General features: G+C 38.0%; 1 protein-coding gene across 9 annotated transcripts in view; it reads left to right on the plus strand.

Annotated features, from left to right (window-relative positions):
- The window catches only part of LOC111321104 (histamine H2 receptor), a 29,086-nt gene extending 18,695 nt beyond the window's left edge, over window positions 1-10,391 (plus strand). For 5 of the 9 annotated variants that reach the window (XM_022923896.2, XM_088753406.1, XM_088753404.1 and 2 more), the window contains one exon: window positions 7,838-10,391. In XM_022923896.2, coding sequence (XP_022779631.2) covers window positions 8,234-9,391 — 1,158 coding nt within the window. In that variant the 5' untranslated portion in view covers window positions 7,838-8,233 and the 3' untranslated portion in view covers window positions 9,392-10,391. Of the gene's footprint in view, window positions 1-248; window positions 271-2,830; window positions 3,288-3,343; window positions 3,516-3,627; window positions 6,150-7,837 lie in introns of those variants that run through there. The other 4 variants (XM_088753407.1, XM_022923890.2, XM_022923893.2 and 1 more) reach the window with 4 other exon arrangements.
- Window positions 10,392-11,627: the final 1,236 nt, after the last annotated feature.

Below are 11,627 nucleotides of genomic sequence, written 5' to 3' on the forward strand. Positions count from 1 at the left end.
GTGCTAACGAAAGAAATCTCGATTAATATTCTTGGACATAAGTCGACATTGACGGAGAATGTATAATTTGTAGCCTGCGCGCATTACCAGAAATCTGTTGTTATAAAAGTAAGAGCCTTCTATTGTTTCAGGATCCAGTCATATTGTTAGGCACGACTTTGCAATGGCAAATATGAGATAGCATTTAACATGGACTTTGATTGGGAGAAAAAACCAGCGAATGCAGCCGGCGGAACTTGTAATAAGGTTTTACAAAGTTTACTATGACAGGTATGGGATATATCATCAATTTTATTTTGAAGAACGGAAAAATGAAAAAAGATCAACAGAGTGGCATGGTTTGGTATGGAATTAGCTTTGAAGTGAGTGCGATGGTGCTGTGAGTTTGTCTGTAGAATTAGCATGCGATCGAAAGACTAACGAATATTTTCATGAGCTATAGCAAGGTTTGATAATTCATGTGCCGACCCAAGTAGTTTCCGAGCGTTTCTTGTGACCGGGTTGTCTCGATACTTAAAATTTACGGTGTTTGCTTCTCATTTCAGCGCGAAAACAGCGTATCTCTAGCAACTAAGTGTTTTGAAATGCGCAATTTTGACATCAGGATCACAGAGAGCCTTTTTAAAGGACGAGTGAGCCTAAATTCTGAAAAGCTGATGGCCGTATTTGAGGCGAGTTCAACATACTATTCGTTAGGGAAAAAGTCACCCCATTGGAAATTCTACAACGACCAGTGCAACTTATGTAGAAGCGTTGTGCATCACACATTTTCGTTCACCTGCTGATGCGGCTATACATATGTTAAATCTACCAAACTAGGAAGTGCGAAAGACTTCTAAGTTGAAAACGATAAAAAAACCATGCATTATGTTCGAAATTTAGATTTTTGCACGTATAGTTACTTGTGCTATGCATTTTTCTCGGTGGATAAAGCAGTGTAGCCAACCGATAAAGGAGATGAAAGAGCCGTAGATCGATCGAATTAATGATAGTTAACCTAAACTCAAGCGAAAAAAAGGACAAATTCAGACAGATTTTATCGAGACATTCTGACAGATTTTATCGAGAATATTAAAACTGTGACAGGAAAAAGAACATCTTGCAAATAGTTATGCTATATATCATTTGGGATTACATTGTACCACATGGTTCATCCATACTATTTTTCATCTTCGTTTTTCTTCGAGGATTTACATATTTCATTCGGTGTAGGCGTTCATTTTTGTCGATCCTTTTTCATATTTTAAAACCAATCATCATCATTGCTATTCTCTCTCGTCCTCTCTATTATTATTATTATTATTATTATTATTATTATCATTATTTTGAATAATCTAAGTTTGGTAAAGTTGCTTCGTTTCTTTCAAAGCCTTCCAGGATTTTGCGCGCAAGGCAGATTCACCCAAAACCAATTCGCAACGAAATTTCCCTTCAATTGACGTCGAGCTTTAAGGGTGAACATCGTTTTCCCCCAACTTAAACCTTCCCCATGACCCTTCGATTTGAATTCATGCAGTAATTGCAGCAAAAAGACAAGCGACGACTTGTCGCTGAGTATGTTTCGATCAAAAATCTTTTATTCCCAAGATCTCCTTAGCAATTCACCAAACCATCTGCCATACATTTCTTGGAATTTTAGTTGCAAGAATTTAGTGTCAAATCAAATAATGTTGTTTATTTTCGTGGCCGTTGTTCCTGACATGGTTTTGATAAGCAAAAGGTGGACTACAATTGATAAGCAAAGGTGGACTACAATTTACACAACTGCAGAAAAGATGCCTGAAAAAATTCATTTTGACGGGATTCAAACCCGGATGTCCCAGACACTAGTAGGACGCTATTACGAAAGGCACACGTTCAAAGGCACACGTTGGGAGCGAGGCAAAGAGGTTGCTTACCTGATTTTCGTTCACAGGTTTAATTATCACAGGCCTTGTATTTTTATTCTATTTTTTTTGTATTTCTCTTTTGTTTTTTGTTTTTTTTTTTTTGGAATAATTTTGGAATAAATTTTTTCAGACACCAGAACGAAGTCATACAATGAATTTAACGTTATACTCTTACGTTTGTCGCATAGCATCAACAGTGTAATTTACGAGAGAAACAGTATTGATAAAAAAAAATTGTATCGATCGTGTGCTCTGGTCACAAAAAGTAATGAAGATTTTAATTTCATATAAATAATTCGTAAAAAAAAACTGAGGAAAAGATTTTTTCTTATCGAGTGGTTTTTTATAACCTGGATTATTCGACCAGTGTTATCTCTTATGATTCATGATATGAATTACGAAATTATGGGAGAAAGTTACTCGGAATTGCCTTTTTTTTTTCTTCGTGGTTAAGTTGGATTCAAAGTAACAATTTTTTCGTTCGGAAAAGTTTTTGCTTGGTAATCTCGATGGAAAAAATTTAACGAGCATTTCGAGGACCAGGAGGATAGTTGACGAAATATTTATCAGTGAAGGACAAACTTTGTCAGCTACTGTAGATGACATGATGGGGTTAACTTTATGGGAAAGTGTGATGGATTTAAAGGAAATTCCTTCCTAGCACGTAATCTTTGACAAGTTTCTTCGCTTAGGTCAGTTCAATGTTGAACTGTGCAGAGAAAAACTTTGTGTAAAAAAACCTTAACTTTAATTAGGAACTTGAAGGATAATTCGTTATCCACTGTTATTTCTCTTCTTTCTGCCAGTTTTTGTCCTTTCCTTCTATTTTTTTTTTTTTTAACATGAATGCTTTACATCTTACGTAGTGACCTTATTTGCATCATAGATTAATCTCCTAATGACGCAAAGATGGACAGTTTGAATGGCGACATTTCCTATTGGTGAATGGAACCCAAGTTGCGCAACATTAGTTTCGTGCAATTCGTGTTGGAGAAAAAAACCAAACTTATTTTTATAATTGATAAGTCTTATCTAAATGACGTAGAGATTAGGCTGGTAAATCTTAAGTCCTTTTGAGGTCAAAATCACCGTCGGAAGAGACAAAGTTTTCATGAAAGATGTAATATATGTTCTTTCTGCAGCATTTTTACGTACATTGTATTAAAATCGAAGCCGCAATTTTCACGAAGATCACGGATGGGTGAAGCTTAGTTACCTCGCCTGTGATCAGCGGTAGATAGGCGCAAAGGAATTTTCGTTAAAGTGGCAAACTTCCAGCATTTAGAAACCATCCATTCTGCTGGCTTCATAGTAACTTCACATCTGGTAACGGTTCGTTTGTAATTTTAAGGCGCTAGTAACGGGCGACCCTTTGTGATTATTAATACTGGCGTCAAGGTGAGTAGTGTTACACTTGACTGTCTCTTGTAGTGTTTTCTTTGGCCTGTAATGCCAATTTTTGTGGTCCCTTATCCTCGCAATCCTCTGAAACGAGTTTATCGTATTGGGTAAAATATTTACACAAGTGTTGGGAAAAATAACAGTAGATCTTGAAATAATAGCTCTTTTTGGAATTGATTACGCGTTCATGCAAGAGCGCGAACTGTAACGAAGGCTTTTTTACAGGTGAGTACGTTAGTATAGTTAGTTTGTGTGCTTCACTTTCGAAATATTAGGGTCGAAAATACTTATGAAACCGCGTGCTAGAGAGTAAAAACGTGTCACACACGAGGCGTATTCTTTTTACTTTCCATTGCACAAATTATCGCCATTGTTCCATTAGACGTCTGTGTTCAAATGTTCAATTCTCTGACTGAGCGCCGGCAGGCGGAAAAAGGAAGTTTCTCGTCTTTTCTTCGCAACTACACGGTCACGATTCGAAACTGTAGGGAAAAATCGAATTTCAGGTGACTTAAGCAGGCAGAGTTCGTGAAATAACTGGGATCATTTCGTGTAATTTTATGTTTTGACATGGGCATGGTTTATGATAAACGGAATGTAATCCCAAACACAGACTAAACATCCATAACCGAGAGCTTAAACCTGAGATGGCTCGTATGATAAGATTCAACCGAAGATCGTCGAGAGATTATTTCATGCATGGTATTGTTTTTTGTCAAATATATGAAAGGAAAAACCCCATCCATAGCGTTTAAAAATGTTGCACGATCACCAGATAGCTTAATGAAAGATGTGGGAGCACGTTAGTCCTTGCCTAATCGGAAATGGATAGGAAATGGAACTCGCACTCACGGAAAAAGTCATAAACGTTGATCACGACTAGAAAATTGGATTTTTAATGTTCTAAAACTGTGTTTAACCCCTTTCGTCAATTGTCATTAACAAAAATCTATAATTACGTTCTAACGCTAACCTTTTGGGTCAGGAAACACTCATTCCTCAATCACCCAATGAGGTTGTATGCAATTAAATATCAAAACAGTTTAATTAAGTAATCATAATAATGATATCAGCGTTCAACAGTCTATCTAACATGCCGCGACCGTGTTGCTTCTTTCTTGTAGCCGGCTATCAGTGGCAGAGAATGAAAAAACTCATACCTAGCGTTTCATTGGCATAAAGCCTGAAGAAATTTTTGCCAAATCTGAGGTCAAACCAATCTCTTTCGCGTGCGGGCGTTTCTTTGGAGCGAATCTTTTGGTCGTGCGCGCTTTTCCATTCCATTCTAATCTGATCTTATTCAGGGAAGGGCGAGGTAAAAACAACTAAGACGTTTTCGCTGGTTTAGATAAACAAAACTGCACGGATTAAAACTGACCCAATTGCTATTTTTGCCATAAAAATCGCGTTGAGTATGATGTTAGGTTTGAATTTCTCTTATTCGCCCTACACTTGATAGCTAATAAATAAAGCCATCCGATAGCACCTTTAAAACTGTTTAAACTCATTTTTATGATTCCGAATTCAAATAACCCTTCTTTGTGAAAAGAGATAATTTTCATATAAGCAGTAATCACACCGAGTTTGTGCAAGCTTCTTAACAAGTAATCATTTGAGAGAATCAGTCATCTGAAGCGAACACAAGATCGTAGTTACGCAATTCAAAATTCCGTAATTTCAAGTTGTTAAAAAGATAGTTTCAACGGAAGTTTTAAATTCAGGAGTGAAAGCTTCTTTGTGCATATTCAAAGAGGTTTTCATAAATTCAACACTGTACAGCTCCATAAATGATCCCGGGACCGCAAATGATCTCAGGAGACAAGTACGCCTTTTTTTTTCTTTTTCTTTTTTTTTTTTTTAAAGGAAAACCATACCACCTAGCTTGCGAACACGGCTAACTAACTGATGTATTTCAATTAGCCAAAATAATGGTAGAATCAATGAATACATGTATAGTCAGAAACCAATATTTTCCGGTACGAATCAAATACTATACACCTATATAAACAAAGAACTGTCAACATACCGCTCCTGTAATTACTCACCACAGTTCTGGCCGATCTAAAGACACTTGAAACCTTACATAAAACATAGAGAAGATTTCTGTTTTGAATCGTTTTCTTCTTTCTTTAGTTAAAGCATTTCAGATAACTTATTTCCGGAAATTTTTCAAAATGGTGATTAATATTGTTTAGCGTAGTGGCATCCCATTCTTTTTTTGTATTTTATTTCATTTTTATCACCGTGGCCACATTAAACATTGAATGAAAATGAACTTATACTTGTGAATATGTTTCAAAGTCAATGAAGCTATCATTAACCAAAGAAATATTTTTTCCTATTCAAACGATACTGTAACATCTTTCTAGAAAAGATAACCAAGTAACACATTTTCCCAAATTTTTGAAATGCACCTAGATGATTGCTTTTGTTGTCGGTGCAACGTCGACTTGAAAAAAAAAAAATAAAGCACAGGGCCAAGCTCTCTCTTTTCAGGCAATTAGCCACTGGGCCTTATTGGGAAGGCTTTTGACACCCAAGTTCATTATAACAAATAGGTTTTTCCCTGTAATAAGCGCAAGTGTTGTTCAGGTGGCAGGCCGTTATTTATCTTGGGAATCTTTGATAATTGCTTGTCAGACCGACGCCTCTCGTGAATTTATAAGGAAAGGAATCGACGCACTTCCTTCGTTTACTACTAATAAGAAGAACGTGCTTCGGTGCTTTCTGTTGCCAAAATGTCAGTGTTAGTTTTCTCACTGCCTACCGTGGGTAGTGGAATTTGAAAGCTTCAGAATTCGTAGAAATACAAGTGACTGAAAACGGCCTCACTCAAGAGGGATATATGTGCACTATAAGGTTAGTTCGTGTCAATTTTTTTTCATCTTTTTTAATCCTCTTGCGGTATCGACTGAATCTACTCGGTCGGTTTTGATGAAGTAGTCTCATTAAAGCTTATGCTTTAATGATGATTTCTTTGTTTTTAGCGAAACACTCCCAGTTCTCCCAAAGGTAGGTGAAAGATGTTGTGGGAGGTAGTCTAGAACGCGTGCTTTCGACTTCCTTGGGATGCCTCGCAGCGTTCTGAAGTGGTCTGTACGTCTTTTGTCAGCTTTGATCGAATTTTTTTAGCTACTTGTGCGAAAACAGTCACGGAGATTAAGCTTGCTTATTTTCTTTTGCCTTTTTATGTCAACATGTAAAGAATGGCTCATTCACGGATAAGCCTGCTGCGACCTAAAGGACAGAAAGGAAAAAACACTTGGTTATCACGTTCCCTCTAAAAATTATTTCGCTTTCATTCAACGTTAAAATTTCAGGTTAATTTGACAAGAAACGAGCTTGAAAAGGTATATTTATTTGCTCGAAGAAACGACATTAATGCACAGAAAGAACGGTTGGTACGTTTCGGAAGTTCATCCATCTTACTTTCGATGGTAGTTGCTATAGAAACCGCTCCTCAGTAATTAGTCTGTTAGATGGGCAAATAAATCTTCGCGATAAAGGGAGGTTACAACGAGATTAAAAATATATTTCCCTGAAAGTAAAGGAGGAAATTCGCGCCTCGATGCAGATTGACAATTTCCGTCTTTGAAAGTTTTTCTTATCATCGGAGATGAAGCTGATATCGATAGAGGACTTTGTTTCCATGCCAGTGCTAAGCTGGCCTCTGTTGTAGAAATTTGTGCGTGTTAGCTGGCAAACGAACACCATCGATATTTCTCGAAGTATTCCCGTTACTTCCCTTTCTGTACCATAAATGTTTTGATGGTTACCTTACTGTAAGAAACTGAACAATAAAGAGTAGAATATTGCATTAAAAAGCCCTGCTGGCATTGATACCTAAGTATATTCAACTGAGATCTAAATGAAAGGCCATTAGACGAAGGCATTGTACGCCATATTGTCCCATTGCTTATGGGTTTATGGGTTGTTTATGGGTTACATTTTACTGAACTGAAACGCAGATATGTATAACTAAATATCTAGTATTTCATCGAACGAGCCCAACACCTTCTTTCAAAGAGGTTTATCGATATTCGGCCTCCAGATCGTAGGGTAACAAAATAATTCTAATTCTTGCATGTGACGTTTGTTATCTACGTTCTGATGACACCACGAAATCCTTTTAATGGACAATGCTTTCAGTACATTGTACATGTGCGAAACGGCATTCAACGTCCTAATTGAATTCTTTTAATTATCAATTTTTCGAACGCGTTCATGAAGTTCGAAGAATTTTTGCTTTTTTCCTTAATTGAATTTAGAACTTCATATGTGCAACGCCTTACGTTCCAAAAAAAGATCCGTTCTGGGATTCAAAGACGTTGTTTTTGAAAGAGAATTTATGTACAGTGGGTCTTGCCTAATTAAGATACATTTTAAAGGGATTAGCGTCTTTGATCAGTTAATACAATTGTCCAAACAGAGATTTTTACTTTGTGAGGCGTGTGACGCACATGTTACCTAAACTACGACGATTGTATCTTTGAAATAGCGTTGTAATGTTTCTTAGGAAGTCTTTTCTAATCTTTCTTGTTTTGCAGGCAACACTTGGCAAAGAACCACACTCTGCGAGTTTCTTTGACGAGTAAGAATTGATTGGTATCACTTTGGAGCGCAAAGGTGATTACAATTGTGGAAATAATCACTCACCGTAAAAGCATTTTGACGTCAAAGTGGAGTGTCTCTTTGGTATTTACACTGCGGATTAGTAGCATAGTCTGTTAGTCTGATACCAACCTCTTAGAAGCCATAGTTTCTTCTCAAAGTGTAATGTGTATTCAACCAAAGAAGTAGAAAGGATTGCCAAAGGAAAGCTCTGAATCTTGCAAAGGATTGCTTAACAATTCATCTATTGATTTCTAACCTACAAACTACTAAGGAATTTTCTAGGCTAAATTTAAGGAAAAAGGCTGCAAGAGGCAAAGGTCTCAATAAACATGAGTTCAGGGAATCAAACCAATCCAACACCAAATATGGACCTGCCATGTCAAGAAAAAACGAAAGAAGAGTACATTTACCAAACAGCATTTCTGATCCTAATCATGCTGGTGACATTCCTGGGAAACTTCATGGTATGCTTGACTGTATACCTTCATCAGCGACTCCGCACGGTCACCAATTACTTCATCGTATCTCTGGCCGTGTCAGACTTGTTGCTCTCTCTTCTATATGTTCCCTTTCGTATCGAACAAACGATTGACAATGGTTACTGGTGCCTCCGCAAGGAACTCTGTGCAACGTGGATCGTGATAGATTTGGTTTGTACAGGTGCATCGATTTATAATCTGGCTGCCATCTCGGTGGACCGCTACATCGCCATAGTGCACCCTTTCAGGTACCATTCCGTGATGACCACAAAGGTCGCTCGGATAATCATTGCAATCATCTGGGCCTACTCCATAACCTGGGCGGGTTTCTCTGGCATAAACTGGACAGATTCTGAGCAACCTCCTTATAACTGGGACTCTAAGTGTTTTAAGAAAGATAAGATTTTTTACACTATTACTACGGTCACCGACTTTTTTTTTCCGCTTATGGTTATATTGATCATGTACGGACTAGTATTTCGTGTGGCCATGACCCAAGCTCGAGCAGTAGCGTCTTTGCAACCTCAACTTTCTAAACGGGATGGCCGCGGTCGAAGGTTTTCAATCAACATCGTGAAAGAAGTAAAAGCTGCCAAGACCCTGGCCATTGTCATCGGCGCATTTGTCGTTTGCTGGTTGCCTTTTTTTGTCTTCTTGCTTGTCAGTCTGTGGGACTTAAGTTTGTTGACGCCACCTAAAGTCTCGGAGGACGTCCTTACTGGTTTGCGTGCCACATTTTTGTACGTGTTACCGGCAATTAACAGCACGTTAAATCCCATTATATACGCACTATTTAACAAGGAGTTCAGGACTGCATTTGTTCGATTGTTGCGTAGGACATGCGGAAGACCATTGACCAATTCGGATGACGCCCATTACAGCATGAATTCCAGCGTACTAAACGACGGCCACAAAACTACTACGACAAATGGCAAATCGAGGAAGACCAGATTTCACGAAGTACAAGGGGATGATGATCCAAGTTCAGACGAACCGAAACATGTTTAGAATCGCTCTTTTCCCCATTGGAACCCGAAGCCTGCGAATAATTTTAAAATTTGACTTTCAGGGAGATTCAGCTTATGAGCTTAAGGAAACTGTCTCAAGTAAGCTATGAATAAGTACATTGGTTTATCCTGATTTAAATCAACGAAAGTCTTTGATTGTGGAGTAAGTTACTCTTTTGAAATATCATTGATCAATGATGAAGAGCTTGACCGAAATCTCAAGAGAACAGGAGTCCACTAATTCCATCTTGTTGAAGCAAAACGATACAAAAATGAACTGCATCATTAAATCATTCTTAAAAAATAGCAAATATTCCTGTGATAGCTATTTTACCCATTATACATGAGTCGGCTTTGAATTGAAACTTGCCAAATAATAATCGTGCAATTTTAAGGACTATTCCATCGACACGCAAGATGGATAATTTAAGTTTAAGTACATATTTTTATCAATTACACGATAATTAGGAGTCAACTTGTAGATGTGTACAGTCAACTTAGAAAATTGAAGTCACACACACTTACGAACGCTCGTTGAATCTATTTATAGCACGTCTGTCGTTGGTGAAGTTTTGTGCATCCTAACCTGAGTAAACTTAGTTTCAAATATAAATTTTAAGCCATAAAACATTACTTGTCGCGACAATCAATATAAAGTCAATGAAGTTTTCTCCGTTCACCTTAAGGTGATCGACTGAAGTTATTGGAGTATCTCGTTTTGTAAATAAGACTTCTGCTTAAGCTGGTTGAATGACTTCTGGCATGACGTGTAGGTTAGAAAACATAATTTCCATTTCCTTGTTTGCAATTGACGTCTGAGTACCAGAAAACAAACAGGTTGTAACATTGTTTGCAACCAGATTATACTTGCAAATGATTATTGATCCATTAGATTTATGAAACTTTTTCTCTGTGGCATCAAATGACAACGTGTGCCTTAGGCTCTGCCATATTTGTTTCAAGTCGTTGTGTGTAGTAAACAGGTTTTCCTTTTCGATGAACGCAGTGACTGGTTGCCTGTGTGATTTTTGCGATTCAAAAGAAAACCCTCAGCCGGAGCAGCCTGAAAATGGCAGTTGAACCTCGCTACCTCGAGCGGCTCACTTCACCCAGACTTCCTCTCGTCGACTCAGACTTAAAGCCATCTCCCTTGAAATACATTTTCGATCTGTTTACTTTCAGATGACTCGAACCCTTCTGGCAGTATCTCAAAGCGTCTCTTGTTTTCCTTAGAAAAATTCAAGTCAGCGAGGTTTCATTGTACTAGTCAGACGTTCGAAAAGCCAGCCAGCGAAACATGAAAACGAATCGTAAAAAAGGGGATCAGACATTGACAAGTTGACATTAAAATTTCAAAAAGCTTGGTCTCCCCGCAGACCTTCTACTCTGTTTCTGATCGCCGTCTAGTGCGCTCATAAAATAACAGATGTAGGGGGTTAAACGAACGCGAGGGTAGGGGGTTGGAAGGTGTTATATGCTCGTTCTTGCGTGTTTGCTTCGCTCCTTCTCTCTCTGTAAATGAAGCCTGTCGATTGTGCAAAGTAAATCGGGCAGAATCGATAAACTCATGGTTGTTTGCAACTTTCATGCTCCCTTCAAAAAAAAAAAAAAAAAAAAAAACAGCTCTTTTACAAGAAACAATAGGGTTAATTTTGTATTGTGTGCACTTTATTCCCATGAGAAATGTGAAGTGAAGCTAATTCTAGAACTCAACCTTCATCATAGGTGCATATGTAAAGGAAAAGCAACGTCGATGTACATCCTCTTACCAGATAAGGATCGATAAAGCTTTTTATGCAATACTGCACTTGAAACACCAAAGACAAAAGCCAGCTGTCAGTTTACCTCCCAGTTTGCATCTACCGCTATGCAAGCCAATTTCTGGAAGGTCTCACCTTGGACAACTCGAAACTCAGTCATATCTCGATCATTAGTGATGAGAGCCGTTGAAATGTTTTCGCGCCCATCATTTCTATGCCACTACTCTTTATGGAAGATCAGTAATAGGGGAATTGTCATTCTGCGATTCTCAGCACGGAAAACAGACTAGATTCAGTGGAAAAAAAAGTAGTGGATAAAGACTCCGCCGCAAAATTTCTTTCTGCTCGCTGTTCATTTTGATATTTCCAGGATGCGTCATCATTACAACAGAAGAAGAACACTCTACGCTCGCAAACTGATTTCCTTTTCCTCGCACGTGAAGTACATTTATTTTTTTTTTAACTTGAGAAAGAGTT

This window comes from Stylophora pistillata, chromosome 3 (genome assembly GCF_964205215.1).
Source record: "Stylophora pistillata chromosome 3, jaStyPist1.2, whole genome shotgun sequence".
NCBI lineage: Eukaryota > Metazoa > Cnidaria > Anthozoa > Scleractinia > Pocilloporidae > Stylophora > Stylophora pistillata.